The following is a 17927-nucleotide window of genomic DNA, read 5'->3' as shown; positions in this document are numbered from 1 at the left end:
TCTGGTGTACAGCAAAGTGATTGTTTTATATATTTTCTTTTCTTTTCCATTATGGTTTATTACAAGATATTGAATATAGTTCCCTATGCTATAGAGTAGGTCCTTGTTGTTTATCTATTTTATATATAGTCGTGTGTACCTGCTAATCCCAAACTCCTGGTTTATCTATCCCCCCTTTCCCCTTTGGTAACCATAAGTTTGTTTTCTATGTCTGTGAGTCTGTTTCTGTCTTATAAATAAGTACATTTGTATCATATTTTAGATTCCACATATAAGTGATATCATATGGTATTTGTCTTTGTCTGACTTACTTCACTTAGTATGGTAATCTCTAGATCCATCCAAGGTGCTGCAAATGGCATTATTTCATTCTTTTTTTTTTTTTTTTTTCTTTTTGCGGTATGCGGGCCTCTCACTGTTGTGGCCTCTCCCGTCGCGGAGCACAGGCTCCAGATGCGCAGGCCCAGCGGCCATGGCTCACGGGCCCAGCCGCTCCGCGGCATATGGGATCCTCCCAGACCGGGGCACGAACCCGCATCCCCTGCATCGGCAGGCGGACTCTTAACCACTGCGCCACCAGGGAGGCCCTCATTCTTTTTTAAACTGAGTAATATTCCATTGTATATATATACCACATCTTTTTTATCCATTCATCTGTTGATGGACATTTAGGTTGCTCCCATGTCTTGGCTATTGTAAATAGTGCTGCTGTGAACATTGGCGTGCATGTATCTTTTTGAATTATGGTTTTCTCCAGATATATTCCCAGGAGTGGGATTTCTGTATCATATGGTAGCTATATTTTTAGTTTTTTAAGGAACTTCCATACTGTTTTCTATTGTGGCTGCACCAATCTGCGTTTCCACCAACAGTGTAGGAGGGTTCCCTTTTCTCCACGCCCTCTCCAGCATTTATTGCTTGTAGATGTTTTGATGATGGCCATTCCTACTGCTGTGAGGTGATACCTCATTGTAGTTTTGATTTGCATTTCTCTAATAATTAGCGATGTTGTGCATCTTTTCATGTACCTATTGGCCATCTGTATGTCTTCTATGGAGGAATGTCTACTTAGGTCTTCTGCCTATTTTTTGACTAGGTTGTGGTTTTTTTGTTGTTGTTACTGAGTTGTATGAGCTGTTTGTATATTTTGGAAATTAAGCCCTTGTCAGTCACATCATTTGCAAATATTTTTTCCCATTCCTTAGGTTGTCATTTTGTTTTGTTTATGGTTTCCTTTGCTGTGCAAAAGCTTATAAGTTTGATTTGTTTATTTTTGCTTTTATTTCTATTGCCTTAGGAGACTGACCTAAGAAACATTGCTGGGATTTATGTCAGATAATGTTTCGCCTATGCTCTCTTCTAGGAGTTTTATGCTGTCATATTATAGTTAAGTCTTTAAGCCATTTTGAGTTTATTTTTGTGTAAGGTGTAAGGGAGTATTCTAACCTCATTGATTTACATGCAGCTGTCCAGCTTTCCCAACACCACTTGCTGAAGAGACTGTCTTTTCTCCATTGTGTATTCTTGCCTCCTTTGTCAGAGATTAATTGAGCATAGGTGTGTGGGTTTATTTCTGGACTCTGTATTCTGTTCCATTGATCCATATGTCTGTTTTTGTGCCTATACCATGGTGTTTTGATTACTGTCACTTTGTAGTATTGTCTGAAGTCTGGGAGTGTTATGCCTCCAGCTTTGTTCTTTTTCCTCAGGAATGCTTTGGCAATTCTGGGTCTTTTATGGTTCCATATAAATTTTAGGATTATTTGTTCTAGTTCTGTGAACTGAGCCTTGTATTTGGTTTCCATAATCTTCTCTTGATTTGCATGTTACCATTCTTGAAATTTCGCACTAGCCAATCAGAATTTGGAGAGCTTATTCTCAAAATGAAAATGTTTATGTACTCGTTGGGGAGGGGTGGTACTCTATTTTGTGTTTTAACTATTTTATACTTCTACTGTTGTAGTTACTCACTATCCATTTTACCACAATTGAGCTCAATGCCCTTAGGATAAATATGAAGGATTTACATCATAACCAAACAGAAAATAAGTGGTATATATAATCATGTCCTCTTCTACAAGATAGATCCACTAGAACACAGTTACTTACATCCAGGAATTAACATAAATTAATCTTTTGTCATACTTGCTAATCAGGGTCTTTTTAGGTTTAGCAAATAGCCTGTTCAAAAATGCATTTTTATGAACTATAAAACCATTCTTGATCTCCATTCTCTACCCTGTGTTAGCAATAACTCAGAAGTGTATGATGTCACTGACTCTTCCCTAATACTCCTGTGGATGTATCCGGTTGAGGATATCAGAGAAGAAGCTAAACCAAACCCATATGTTTCATTTTGTTGCCTTTTCTAAGCAATGGGTCAAAGAAGAAAATAAATAAACCTGATCAAATATGTCATCTCCACATGGTACATTTAAGAGTGCTGTTTTATGTAAGCCTTGCCATGGTGTACTACAACCTTCAGAATTAAATTGTCCTGAAATACTGAATCTTTTTTTAAAATTTAAGTATAGTGGACTTTTATTGTTTTGCCGTGCTTTTTATTTTTTGAATAAGCAAATTCCTAATGTCTGCTTTCAATAGGCAAGTTTATTAAAAATTACTTGTCAATAGGATGGAGGAGAGTCAGTGCTGGCAATATTCACAGAGGATTGGTGATGGGGAGAGACAGCCTCCAACAACTTTATTTAATAAGCTGATTGTTACATAACAGCAAGATGATCTAGGTGTTGGTTCATTCTATATGTGGTCCTTTGAAGGCATGTACCTAAGCCTTCAAGAGATGATATAGGTATAAATAATTATAATTATATTATAATAATTATAAATAAATGCCTTACCTGGTTATTTCATAAGTTCTGAAGTATTATCATATGTATTTTTTAAATGTAGTGCTAGTTTTGACAGGACCTAGTAACTGGAATGAAAAAGCAATCCTTAGATTTAATTTTCTTCTGTAAAATCCGCATGTGTGTATACACATACATACACACACGCATACATATACCCAAATATATATAACTTAGAATATTAAAATCTCACCATCTATTTTTTGAGTAGCTTTAAGTTTGATTGTGAGGTAATCTGCAAAAACACTTTTGAGCACCCTACCACCAATCCATCTGTTCCATCCTCAGAAATGAGCATTGAAACATTAAAAAAAACTTTTTTGCCAGCCTGTGTGAAATCTGTGGGAAGAAAACAAAACATCATGTTTCTCAAGTATTCTGAGACTTATTTACTGAATTCACTTGGCCTATATATTCCTTTTCATGTCAGCCATATGTCCTTATAATTGTCAGGACTCACCAGTTTCTGTTTAGTGTGATTATCTTACATTTCTTCCCTAGTTCTTACTCTTGTTTCCCTCTCAGTACGTTATTCTGTGTCAGCTGTTGACAGCTTCATTGGAACATTCACCATAGGCCCAATCCTCTTATCCTTAAATATTGTCTGTCTCCCTCACTGAAGATACAGGCGTCATGAAAACAGATACTTCGTTTCATTTATCTTTCTCTCTCTATCCTCAGTGCCTAGAACAGTACCTGGCACACATTAATATTTCTTAACTCAATTAATGCATATATATCTGCTGTTCATAATAGCATATAAAAACCAAACCATATCTGCAGCAAGTGTTTGGATAAGCATCTTCTAACTGAGGCCTAAGGACAACTTTATCCAAGATAGCAACAACAGTTGTGTAGCATTCAGCCTTTTGTGTCTATACATACAAGTTTATGCATACACTTTGTAAAGAGTTTTTATTGTGGACAGAATTTTTCTTCCTAAAAGTAGTTTAATTTTTTAATTGTCTTGTGGAATTTAGGAATCCTGGAGCTCATCGAAGGCAGAAATTATGTCTTATTCATTTTTGGACCCACAAAACGTAGCTCATTGTTCAGCATACAACAGACATTTAATAAATGTTGTTGAGCTGAAAAATTAAGAAGCCTCTTTTTAGTTTCCTTATTCATCCCATGAAGACCTCACTGCTCTTTAGACTTCTGATAAAATGTAATTTCAGTGATATATTAAAAAGTAGTAAATATGAAGTACTGAATTAAAATTCAATAACAAATATTCCTCTAGTGGTATCAACATCATTTCCACCCAAAAAGCACCAAGCCAGTCTTTCCTAAGAGTGCTAAGATTCACCTTGTAGTACAAATTCAACCCCTTTCTTACTACAAATGACCTATAGACTAGATTTTAATTTTGACCTTTTACTAATGATGAGAGTCATTTTTAAAAGGTTATTTGTCATGAAGTTAACTTCTTGACTTACAGTTTATAATTTTCTGGATCGTATGTATCATGCTACTGAATTCATTTGATCCATTTTTTTTCCCATTTCTGCTCCAGTCCCTTCTTTACTTCCCATAGTTGAGGTGATCATTACATTGTAGGCTTTGTCAAAATAAATTTGTGCTTTAAGTGACTTATTCTTAAAATTAAAACTTAAATTTCCATGGATGTGATTTTGTCCATTAGAGAAACAACTTTCCTCCCTCCCTTTTCAAGATATTCTAAGTATCTGATGCACAGTTAACACCACTTGGCATAAATGATGAAATATATGAGTCACTTCAAAGAAAGTCATCTTCCACTTGACAGGGGAGATAATCTCCTAGGAGAAAAACTTCTCAAACACAGTTTTTTCCTAAAAACATGTTTCGATCAGATTATTCCACAATTTAATGATGTTAACTATACTAGTGATTCCAAACTTACTCAAGCTAGTTTGGAAGGTTGATTCTTCCTTACTTTCTTATTTGGGAAGATATATGGATCATAGCTCAGGATTGACCAGTGGGAAACTGTCAGGTTAGTTTAAAGATTTTGTGATTTGATAATCTGATGCAGTGTAAACAGTTATCCAGAATAATGAACACAGGGAGAGACCTGGTGGGACAAAAGACAGAGATTGAAATAGTGCTTTGCTTCAGGCAGTTCCCTACATTGGCAATAGCAACTCTCCTGAAAGAGGAAAGAACTAAGATTTATTTTTAAATTACTATTATTCATGGAAATAAATTTTCAAGATCTAAACAGAAGTTAAAATTGTATATGCTCATTCTGTCTTTGGAAAAACCTAATACCCTTGTATTTAGAGACAAATTTCCAAAGTATACTACTACTGAGATGTGTTTCCCTTTGGATCATTAAACTTAAAGGAGATTCATCAAAACTAATATTTCATAGTAAAACATATTTTGACAGGCAAGGTCTATAATTTTTTCCCTTCTTAGGACAAATTATATCTGATATTGTTTAAATATCTCTAAAGGAGCATTTGTTCTGAAGAAACAGAACAGCAAAAATATTTGGAGTGCTTTTACATTTAGAGCAACAGAATTAATAGGGCTTTGGTCATCTCAAAACCCTTTATGATGGGCTTCCCTGGTGGCGCAGTGGTTGGGAGTCCGCCTGCCGATGCAGGGGACATGGGTTTGTGCCCCGGTCTGGGAGAATCCCACATGCCGCGGAGCGGCTGGCCCCGTGAGCTATGGCCGCTGAGCCTGCGCGTCTGGAGCCTGTGCTCCGCAACGGGAGAGGCCACAACAGTGAGAGGCCCATGTACAGCAAAAAAAGGGGAAAAAAAAAAAACCTTTATGTTGCAGATGTTAACAGGTTTGCCCAAGACTTTTCTAGTGAAATAGCATCTTTAGTGTGGGAGCAATTTGTACTACAGCAAATTAGAGCTCATTGAAGACTCCATGTGTTAAGAGTAGCAAAAAAACACACCCTTTATCTGGGATTATTCCATATATTCTTATACATTTTAAAATAACTATTCCCAAGAAAATAGTTAAGTATAAAGTATAAAAAATTCAGTTGCAATGTTACTGATTTTAATATTTGTTTTTTCAGGTGGCTTAACAGAATTAATATGCTGACTGCGGGATATGCAGAAAGAGAGAGGATTAAGCAAGAACAAGGTAAAGGAATACTTTTTTTTTTTACTATTGTGTTACACTTCTTTTTTCTTGCTGTTTTCCTATACAGTGATTCACTGCTATCACTTGAGAGAAAATGCGTATGTCAGTCTGTGGTTATTTCTCTTCTGTGCGCTTTGAATCCAAACCATAGCATCTTATGGGTAAGGTTTAGTAAATTAAACAGGAAATAAACTCAAATTTTTGGAGCAGCTAATGTGGAGTTCATTCCTGTTTGTTGCCATCTTCTTCAGTCTACTTCCTATGGAGGAAAAAAAATTTAAAAGCCTAGGGTGGGAGGGAGGGAGATGCAAGAGAGAAGAGATGGGGGGATATATGTATATGTATAGCTGATTCACTTTGTTATAAAGCAGAAACTAACACACCACTGTAAAGCAATTATACTCCAATAAAGATGTTAAAAAAAAAAGCCTAGAATTGGTCCTTTATATTGACCCAAGTCAAGGTCCTTGGTGGTGAGTTGTTTTTTCTACTTAGTGGTTTCACAGACATTTAAGTTCTCTTTTATGCAAAGAGCTCAGATGAATGATCCCTTCTTCCATAGATTATCTCATTTGCTTGTGTTCTTCAGTTCTGTTACTATGTTAGCTCTGTGATCTTATGGAACTTGCCTTAGTATTGACCTCACATGTATGGAATACAGTATCCTGATGCAAAATTGAAACCTTAACAAAAGTTGTAGTCACCGTTCTAAAAGTAGCTTCAGGGCTTCCCTGGTGGCACAGAGGTTAAGAATCCGCCTGCCAATGCAGCAGACACCGGTTCGAGCCCTGGTCCAGGAGGATCCCACATGCCGCGGAGCAACTAAGCCCGTGCGCCACAACTACTGAGCCTGCGCTCTAGAGCCTTCGAGCCACAGCTACTGAAGCCTGCACGCCTACAGCCCAGTGCTCCACAACAAGAGAAGCCACCACAGTGAGAAGCCCGCACACTGCAACAAAGAGTAGCCCTCGCTCGCCGCAACTAGAGAAAGCCTGTGCGCAGCAACGGAGACCCAACACAGCCATAAATTAATTAATTAATTAATTAAAAAATAAAAGTAGCTTCACATTTCCCAGAGAATGTTTGCTATACATCCCTTGGAAGCATAAATAGTTCTTTGAAAACTTTTGAGACATCCTGAATTTAAAAGGATTCCACACATTGATACACATATTTCTAGTTGTGTCTCCAGTGGACTTAGCCTGTTGGTCGACATGAAGATTCTGAAAACCTACTGTTTCCTCATGGAGAAAACTTTTTAAAACATCTCAGAACTAACGGTTAGAGAGATGTAAAGAAGATAACCAGATCCCAAAACCAATCTTTCAGCAAATATTTAGGTCAGGGGTCAGCAAACTTTCTGTAAAGATCCAAATAGTAAATATTTTAGACTTTGCAGGCCTTAAGGTTTCGGTTGAAACTATTCAACTCTGCTATAGACACATGAAGGGAAGTAGCTGTACTTCAATAAAGCTTTATTTATGGACACTGAGATTGAATTTCATAACATTTTTCACATTTTGAAAAATATTCTTCTTTTGATTTTTTTAATCCACTTAAAATGTAAAAACCATTCTTGATCCACAGGCTGTATAAAAACAGGCAAAGAGCCTCATTTGGCCTGCAGGCCACAGTTTATCAACCCCTGGCTTAGAGCCATGCGATGAGAGAATGGGGGTGACTAGAGCAGTGAAGGGTGAGGGGATAGGGCAGGAAGATTTCCAAGAAATAGCAAAATATGGTTACTGCCAATGGGAATTCAGCATCTTATTGAGACTCTAAAAAATTCACACTTGAAACTGCCTAAGAAAAATTAAAGAGCAGCATAAAGTAAACGAGTACTAATTTTTGCACCACATGCAACTGATTTAAAAAATTGCTAAGTGGCTGCAAAATTTTTTTAAAAACCTGAGAAGGAGGCAGGATTAATGAGGAAATACTTGGAGAAAATAATCAGTGAGCCTGATACAAAGTTAGCGGTGAAGAGGCAGAGAAGGTATTTTATTAAATATTAAAGTGTTTCTGAATAAGGCCTTCAGCTAACACTCTAATTATATTAAGGTGAAATAAGCACCCATCCTGCCTGAAATTACATTGAATTCTAGTAGAAAAGATACTCTTAGTACAATATGGAAAGTGAAACATGGGAAAGTACAAACCAAATTCCATGGGAATGAGGCTAGAGAGATTCCTTCTAGGAGGGAAATGGGAAAAAAACATTATGTGGACTCATTATCTGAATTGGTTCTCGCAGGATGAGAAGTAATAAAATAAAACATTCCTGGGAGTGGAAGCAGCATGAGTACTTCCACAAATAACATGGAAACTGTCTCTATCAAATCACTGTGCACAGGCAAATCCCAGCCAGGACTATGAAGTGTCAGGCCACTTATTGTCACATTTCTTCATTGTTAAAAGTTTATTCCCCACTTTCATACTTCTACTTAATTTATAGGCCTACAATTATAGTAAGAGAGCTAAATACACAAACACACATGCATGCACACACACACACACACACACACACACACACCAGCCTTCCTTTTCAAATTACTTTATAAAGCATGAGAACTGTTCTTTAAAAGTGCATATAGATTTATTTCTCAGTTTTTTAAGATGCAAGAATTAGAAGTGTGGGCAATGTGCCAATAGAATGAATCTTGAAAAAGGTCGGTTTGCATGAATAAGGAACCTTGGATTTTCAGGCTTCTGTATTTTATCACTTGGCATTGCTTTGAAGCTGAGCATGGCCTTGATTTTAGTGGATTTCCTTTGTACTTGGCATTATATAACCAAATTTCATTATGGATGAAAGAACTGGTAAGTCATATTGCACATGTACATTCCAAAAAATATTCATTCCATGGATTCACGCTGCCATAGTCTGTCATGTGTGTATTTATTTTAGTGCCTACTGGAATGTGATAGACAATCATAGGTAGAAGCTAATAGTAACAGTTCAGGTCTCTATAACCAGAATCTCTGAAATAATTTAGATTTCCACCTAGAGTATACATTCATCAGGTACTCTAACATAGGTCAGAAACATATTAGACTTCCTACCTTGCGCAGGATTAGGTCTTACGTATTCTATATAGACAACTACTGGATGCACGTGTCTATTCCACACTTCTATAGAATTGTTTGACATCTAAGTACCATTCTCAGTAGGGAAGTTTAAACTTGATACAAAATATAGCTCTTTGAGAATTGGGAATATTTCAGAAAGATGCAAAGGAATAACTGCCAAACACTGTTTCTATTTAAATACTCAGTACAGCTTGGAAGTGACTCTTTCATTGACTTAAATAAAAGTTTAGTGAATTGCTGTCTTTAACTACAGAAGTATAAAGGATATGGGGTTCTTTTTCCATTATGCATTGTTTTACTTAGAGTAAACAGGATTACACTAAATTCTGCCAAGATCATAATTTAGCTAATTATCTGCTAATCATTTTTCTATATTTTTCCAGCTTCAAATCAGACATTCATGACACATTATTTTCAGTCACACACAAGGTCTTTGTAAAGCTTTAATTACATAAAAGTGAATGAAATACATTGTATTTCTTTGATAGTTCTAGATGGAAAAGTCAATTTCTTTCAAATTATCCTTTTGTATCAACATGAGAAGTAAAATGGAAATTTTCCTCTTCTGTTGATGGCACTGTTTATTCATGATTAGTTACTTGTAAAATTGAATATCACTGCAAGAGACATTAAAACTATCCATTTATTTTGTGCTAAATAGAGAGCTAAGAAAAATAAATTAATTTGCTCTTAGAATGAAAATCAGACTGGTTTCAGCCTCTGGGAAGCAGTGTGCCTGTAATTTTCCACACAAAACCAAAATGCCTAAATTTTCTGTGTAGCCTCTTCCTTGGCATTGCTCTCTCAAAGACACACAGGTTAGTGTGTGAAATGAAGTTAATTTGCAAAGTGGTGTTTCAGCCTTTTCTTAGGCAACCCAAGAAAACTTTGGTTTGATGGTGTCTTTTCTTTAATAAACCAAGAATTACATCAAATAAAGGATTAGAATTCTTCCTAATTTAGCGGGGGTTGCGGGGGGCGGGGGGAGGAGAGAGAGAATCTCGTAAATCTGTCACTTGTAATAATAGCTATAGAGATCTTGATAAAATGGTGATCATCTCCCTCTCAGTGTGCTGATAGGACCCCTTGAGGAGCTAACTCCTTGAGACCCAAGGTCTCGGTGCAAAGGTGAAGGGGGAACTCAGCACAGGTGCCATAGTTTCTGGAAATAGTGGGAAGGGTAAGCAGAGTGATCTTCACAAACCTACTGCTTGGGAGCAGGGTGAGGGGGTGCTTAGTACCTCCACCTCCAGCAATAATTTCCCAGTAGTATTTCAAGCTCCCACAAAACTACCCAACTGAGGCCCCAGAGCTCCAGAATTCACTTTTCATTGCTGGAACTTGCTACAAGAAAAAACTAATGTCTAAGAAGATGAACACTAGGCATTTATCTCCTGTGTGATCTGGGTCAGACTGTCCTGGCATGCTACCTACAAATCCACCCAGTATTAGGGATCTTAATATATATTGAGTGCTTTCAAGATGCAAGGCGCTTGAATATACGTTACCTTAGTAGCCCACTCACACAACTCTGAAAGGTGGTTATTATTAGCCCCCTTTTACAGATGACAAAACAGACTCCAAGAGATTATGTAACCATCACAAGAACACAGAAATGGTAATTGGTACAGCCAAGCACTGAACCTACATCTGCGCGAGTATATAGTTCATGCTTTTCCCACCAGTGTTTACTGGGTCCGTTTCTGGGCAACTACCTCAATTCACATTTGAGGGGAGACTTAGTATGCTGCCCAACACTGGTGTGACCCAATGTAAAAACCAGATCTCAAATTTAGGTTAACTAGTGTTTGCTTATCCTTTACTCAAAGGGAATAATTAAAGTAGGAATTGGATTTTCAGAGACCTTGTATTCTGAGGCCTGAATATAATAATCTCCATTGCTAAAGAATTTTGAGCAGCAGGAGGAGGGGGGCTTGAAGGATCATGAATATATGTCACATTAAATTCTTCTGCTAAGTCGTACAAAGAGTCCCAGTGACTTGGCCCTTCGAGGCTTAGAGCAAGGCAATTTCTTAGTTCAAACCGCAGTTCTACTACTTTCTATTTGGTATATTATAGTAAGTACTCAGTAAATATTAGCTGTACTTATTAGTCAGCACCACAAGGAAAATATATAAAAACATTACAGTATGGGAATTCCTGGGTGGATAAGGGTACCTGTAAAAAATATGTGCCACAGTTTTTCACCTACATCTTAATATTAGTTAAGGTTCTTTTGTGATTTAGATTTTCATAAGAATAAGGAAACTTTTGTTTTAATACCTTTTCTCTTCTTTTATCATTTGAAATTCATATGGATAATACTTCTAGGTTTTTCCTTGTAAATCACATAAAGAATTAACCCAGCAGTTACAGGGTGGTTGAGATATTGGTAGAACAGATTCTGATGACTGGCCTTTGTGCTGTATTTTACTTACTTGACTAATGTATCTCTCGGAGTTTTTCCCCTTCCCTCTTGCCTGAGGTCTGCCAAGTCACTTTGTCTAGCGGCTTACATTTTCTACCCTTTTAAGTAGTTCTAGAAGTTTGGAACTTACAGCCCACATCAGCAGATTTGCCCTTTTGTGTTTGGCAAGAATCAGGGTTTGCCGTGTGTTTCCAAGTAGAGGTGGGAGTATGGTGTTATAGAGATTCATGTCAGCATGACTCTGGAAACAGTGACTGTTAGATAACCAGTGAACTGAAGCCACAGAAGAGGATTGAGAACATTATTTTTGAAGCTGTTTATACCTGTAGAGATCTACAGCAACCTATGTATTTCTTCTTTGAGTGTTCATCTTTAGGATAAAATGATACACCTTTAAGAGGCATCATGTGACATCATTCATTAATTGAAGCTTTAAGTAATTTGGTCTGGAATCTGAAATACCCTAAACCTTATTTGACTTATGCAGTGTCTTTGTCTTAACTCCTTCTTTTTTTTTTTTTTTTTTGACGATGACAACAACAGAGCAAAATTCAATTTGTAGTGTTTGCCAATTTCCATGGTATAAATACTCCCACCATGGCTGATTCTGAACTCCCAATGCAATATCAACCGTTGGCAAAATTCCCGAAAATTTAATAATCAGCCTTCTCAAGCTGTGACAAGTCAGCTCCAGCACCCCACTGGAGGCATATTGCCCTACTGAAAATTGTGGCTATGTGTAATTGCTTGCTTTAAAAGGAGGTTGGAATTAGGTGATTGTACTCTTCCTTCCTCCTCAAAACCCAACTGAAAATAAAAGTTGGTGGGCCTGGAGTAGCGAGTGCTGGGGAGCAGGGTGTCGGAATGGAATTTAAACTTCCTTTTGTTAGCTGGTAGTGTGTGTTCCTGAAAATATGGCTAGAAACTTTTAATGGAATGTTGATGTATCCATGTGTGTGAATTTTCAGATTACTGGAGTGAGAGTGACAAGGAAGAAGCAGATACTCCATCAACACCCAAACAGGACAGCCCTCCACCCCCCTACGATACATACCCACGGCCTCCCTCCGTAAGTTGCCAGTAGGAATATACTCAATATAGCATCAGATTCTTTGACCTGAGACATCCCCTCTGTATGTTAAAAAACATTATGTAGTGAATTACATGTCAGACCTTGGGGTTTTTAGGGGGAAAGAAAACAGGGAGTCTAAAAGCAATAAGGGAAAAAAATTTTAAGTATACAAAGAATATTTAATCAGGAGAAGCAGTCACCACAGATTCCACACTAGTAAATATCTTACCAGTTTTATTAAGAAAACATACCATTTGTGTCAGAGTAGCCTTCATGAAAATATCAACAACAAAAAAAAGTTTTCTTACAAAAAGATATATAAGTTGACCTTATGTATTCTACGCTAACAAAGTTAATTCCTATGTCCTTTAGAAGCAATTGTAAAAATTTATATTATATCTGTATTGAACATGTTTTGGCATGTAGCTTTGCAGGCAGCCACAGGGTCTAGTTTAATGTATATGTGTTTATGTGATGCTCTTCTTCTTAAGACTTCTTAAACCTGCGTAAATTATTCTGTGTACAGACTGTACCTTGATCTTTACAATTGCCCTGGTTTGTTTTATGCCCATTTCCCATCAGAATTACCAAAAGAGTCTCAATGCTGTCCCATTTTAGGCAATACATTGCATGGTCACGGTACCATAAGAGTCAATTCTGCCTGTCTTGAGACTGAGTCTTCCAAATAGGAAATGGAAGCTGGATTTAAGTGACAATAGCAGCCACCTAATTCTACCTCCATATTATTACTCCAGGGGATTTTTAACAAGAAAGGTGCTGTGCAAATGTTCATATAATTCTAGACCACTTCTCAACCTTGGCTGTGCATGAGAATCACCTCTGGAATGTTTTAGAAATGCAGATGCTCAGGCCTCATCCAGAGATATTAAATCAGAATATTTGGGACTGCAAACAGCTCACTGGACTGGACTGTGAACTTTTTGAGAACAGGGACCCCGTTCTATTCATTGAACATCCCTATGGCCTAGCACAGCACTGGTACTTATTTATTAAGTGCTCAATAAATATTTCTGAAATGAATGAATGAATACTTTTGGCTAAGGACTAAAAGGGAAGTCACATTTTTAATTGAAATGTTTGATGACAGTATCTCTTACCTAAGGGAAAAAGGAGAAAAGTAGACAGAAATGCAGAATTGTTCCTCTCCGTATACACATTTCCTTAATAGATGCTGCAGTGTACCAAGTGCAACAGACAAATGAAATAATGAAGTCAGTAACAAGATATAGTTTATATCATATTTTCCCTCTTTCCCTAAAACATCAGGGTCTAAATAGTTCCTTTAAAATATTTGTAAACGTGGGAGAAAGGGAAACTGCAGCTTGACCAAACTGCTCTTTAATCATAGCAACTTGTGAATTTCAAGAAGGAAACTACTCACATTGTGATTAACATGTGGGAAGATAAACTGGCTGCCCACAGAAGATGCCACTTAACTTCTCCTTTACCCAGAGGGGAAGGTGTATTTTCACCTTAGTCGGGCTTTTCCTGGCCACAACTTCAGCCTCAAGCGTAATGATCACATCTAACAAATCTGGCTCCTCCTGCCAGGAAGGGGCCTGGGCTGGTCTGCTAGCCCCCAGAGCTAGAGTAAGGCTTGTCCCGGTAGGGGTGCCTGCAAGTCTTTTATAGCATTCACTTGATGCCCGTCCTTTTCCTTGGTTGTGCTTTGTGCTGTAACACATATTCCCAAACTTTAAATTCCAAGGATAAGAATGTTCCATTTTTCTTTTGTGTTTATGTGCTCTGAAGTGGCTATGCTCAAGGCAAATGCTGATTCCCATCAGGGTGTAATCTCATCCTTCCTACATTTTTAACTCTCTAGAAAGTGCCACAGAACTGACAAGACTATAAGAAAGCTTATCCTTGACACTCTAGGAGCAGACATTCACCTATGAAGAAGAGGAAGGCTTGTGTCCAATTAGAGGCACCTTGTTTTCATATCCAAACTCCTGTTTCCTTGCTCTCATCCCCAGACTCCATAAAATCTGGAAATATGCATTTGGCAACAATTCAGGATTTTGAATGCATAGAGATTTCAAAACTTAGGATTTTTTTTGTTAGTTGCTAAATATTTCTTACATAGGCACTCACGTTGCCTTATACTTTGTTGTAAAAGCTTGCACTAGTATGTCACATTTTTCACGAGAGCCCAGCGTGGCTGTATTTCAATACATCCATGTTTCGGTCTCTTAAAATGTCAGCTGGGGCCTAACTTTGAGACGGTGGAAATCAAATGTGTTCCTTGGTGATAGGCATGGTCTGTTATTTCTGTGGAGACTGATCAGAGGCTCCTTTCCACAGATGAGTTGTGCCAGTCCTTATGTGGAAGCAAAACACAGCCGGCTCTCCTCGACAGAGACCTCTCAGTCGCAATCCTCCCATGAGGAGTTTCGCCAGGAACTGACTGGGAGCAGTGTGGTGTCCCCCATTCGCAAGACAGCCAGTCAGCGCCGCTCCTGGCAGGATTTAATCGAGACGCCCCTGACGAGCTCAGGGTTACACTATCTTCAGACTCTGCCCCTGGAGGATTCCGTCTTCTCTGACTCCGCGGCCATCTCCCCAGAGCACAGGCGTCAGTCCACCCTTCCAACTCAGAAGTGCCACCTACAGGATCACTATGGGCCGTACCCCTTAGCTGAGAGCGAGAGGATGCAAGTGTTAAATGGAAACGGGGGCAAGCCTCGAAGTTTTACTCTGCCTCGAGATAGCGGGTTCAACCACTGCTGTCTGAACGCGCCGGTTAGTGCCTGTGACCCGCAGGATGACGTGCAGCCCACAGAGGTGGAGGAAGAGGAGGAGGAGGAGGAGGAGGAAGGGGAGGCAGCAGGGGAAAACATAGGAGACAAAAGTAAGTATGCTGATGGAGATCCTCAGCCTGTGTACACACATTCCTAATCTTTTCAAACTTCTTATTTTAAGAAAATAGAATTTTGTTTCCCTTTTTTCTTAAAATAATGGTTTTGCTGCATAGGAAGTCAGGTATCCCTTGGTGTCCCACTTTCAGAACTTGAGTAACTTGGGGGGAAAAAAGATGAGTAATGAAGCCTACATCCCAGGACACCCACAGTTAGAGCAAATAATTTTTTTTTTTGCCCATCTGCCTTTTAAGGTTGATGGCATTCATTTGTTTTTCTGCCTCCTCTTATCCACTTTCTTTTCACTTGCATGCATCATCCCTTTGGTCCCCAGTTGTTGCCCCCTGAGTTTGGGTCAAGAAGCTATAAATGCTTCAAGCAGGGTGTTAGCAGAACCTTGGTTGAATAAGTAAGTGAATACACATACACACACTCACACATACATACGTATATAACTTCCCTTTTCACCATGAGAAGATTGAAAGGAAACATCCAAAAGAATTTTTCGAAGAAGAAATTTTACATAGCATTTCTGTCAACTTCAAATAGCAGAATCTGTTTCTAGAAACCAATTTGCCAAAAGCATCCATTTACTTTCTTGGTATATATGTTGATTGCAAAGCTCAATTTATGTGAATCAGCTCTTGAGAGAGAGACAAGTCATTAAGTAACCCTCTGATTGGCATTAAGAATATGTTTACTAGTTATCAAGTTATTTATCCAACATGCCATACCAAGCTTCTGTTTATAACTAATGTGATATACCAGTCCAGAAACCCGGGCTAGTTTAAGAGAAAGGCTATAACTCACTTATTTTACTTAGAAAGAAAATCTAGTTCTGGCTATAAAACTTGAATATAAAATACCCCCCAAAATAGTATAGAAGAAATAGTATGAAATCTCTTTATTCAAAATGAAGTATGGGGGCCTTCCTGGTGGCGCAGTGGTTGAGAGTCCGCCTGCCGATGCAGGGGATACGGGTTCGTGCCCCGGTCCGGGAGGATCCCATATGCCACGGAGCGGCTGGGCCCGTGAGCCATGGCCGCTGAGCCTGCGCATCCGGAGCCTGTGCTCTGCAACGGGAGAGGCCACAACAGTGAGAGGCCCGCGTACCACAAAAAAAAAAAAAAAAAAAAAAAAAAAATGAAGTATGGGCCAATTAGTGCAGATGACCCAAGCCAGTGCTGATGAAACCACAGTTACTGCTTTGGTCCCACTAGGGCATTAGACTTCTCTTTTTAAAGGATACAAACAGACTGTGTCCTTTGGCCCATTTCACACAGTATGGAGACTTTGATTACAGGATATATTAGTGTAAGTTCTTCATCACAACTGGAAAAACAACTCAAAACTCACAGGTTACCAGCAGGTCAGGAGCCTCATGTCAATTTGAAGCTTGGCTCATTTAAAATGAGGGTTACTTTGGAGATAATCGACAAGAAAATACAGTGGACCTTTTCTACTACCAAAATATGAGTTGCTTATAATAAAATTCATATGTTAAAGCAGTTTCCATGTAAAGTATATTTTAGCCATAATCTCCATGAGGAGCGTTATAAAAGGTATCCTGTTGGTTCAGGAAAAGTGATTACCTGCCACGCCCTCACAACATTCACATCTCTTAGAAATTATAGAAGAGTCTTGTGGAGGAAAAATCTAGGAACCATGTCAGGCCTCTGTAGGAGTTCTGGCAAGCATGATAATATATTTTTAATATTAAGATGATTAATATAAGTTGTTTTCTAAAACTTAACTAAGGATGAGTTAGAAACCTCCTTTCAACTGTTGTCCATGTGCTGCACAACTGCTACAACTAAGTATGTGAGGTTTATTCAGCATTCTACAAACGCATTGGGGAAAATACTTCATCTCTGCCATTTTAAAATAAATTATGTTGAAATTAGGCACAACCCTCTGAAATAGAGAATCCTGTTCATGACACATTCCATCATTGCCACGGGTACAAGTCTTTGAGGCTGTCTTTTTCAACTGGCTAGATACTTAGCAGTTCCTCCTGGGCATTGTGTAGGGAGGACTAGAATGGAGAATACGTGTCCTAGGACCTGAAAGGCAAACCTAGCCCTGGGCTCGCCCTTCCTTCAGGCTCCACTAGCCCACAGAGCATCCCTAGTTAGATGGCGTTCGATTATTTTTTCTTCTAGTGTCTGTTTTTTGCTGTTTTGTTGATTGGATATATTTTTAGCCATACAGATGTACTCCCAAGTTGGTGGGTTTTTCCTTTAGGTTCCCGAATGAGTCAAGTGGGCAGTTATTCAATACTTTCCATCTTTTTCAGCAGGCTCTCTCTTTGTGGAATGATTGCGATAAGGCAGAACCACCCTAGAAGTGTGTCGGTAAACTTGGTATTATTGCCCATTCTGTCTTTGCGGTTCGATATCGTGGGGTAGTTTGCATTATTTCAGTTGGATCTGTTTCACTAAAGGTAGCCGTGCACTATCTTGCAGGGCCCCATTTCTTTCTGGGTATTTTTCTAT

The 17927-nt window shown here is 38.4% G+C and overlaps 1 protein-coding gene across 4 annotated transcripts in view; it reads left to right on the top strand.

Moving 5' to 3' along the window:
• Positions 1 to 17927, top strand: part of CNKSR2 (connector enhancer of kinase suppressor of Ras 2) — a 257184-nt gene that overhangs the window by 202799 nt on the left and 36458 nt on the right. For all 4 annotated transcript variants that reach the window (XM_060086861.1, XM_060086860.1, XM_060086858.1 and 1 more), the window contains 3 exons: positions 5896 to 5963; positions 12450 to 12550; positions 14879 to 15425. In XM_060086861.1, the coding sequence (XP_059942844.1) occupies positions 5896 to 5963; positions 12450 to 12550; positions 14879 to 15425 (716 nt within the window). The remainder of the gene's footprint in view (positions 1 to 5895; positions 5964 to 12449; positions 12551 to 14878; positions 15426 to 17927) is intronic.

Source organism: Mesoplodon densirostris, chromosome X, assembly GCF_025265405.1.
Source record: "Mesoplodon densirostris isolate mMesDen1 chromosome X, mMesDen1 primary haplotype, whole genome shotgun sequence".
NCBI classification, from domain to species: Eukaryota; Metazoa; Chordata; class Mammalia; order Artiodactyla; family Ziphiidae; genus Mesoplodon; species Mesoplodon densirostris.
The sequence above is the reverse complement of the archived record's forward strand: the minus strand, read 5'-3'. Positions and strand labels throughout refer to the sequence as shown.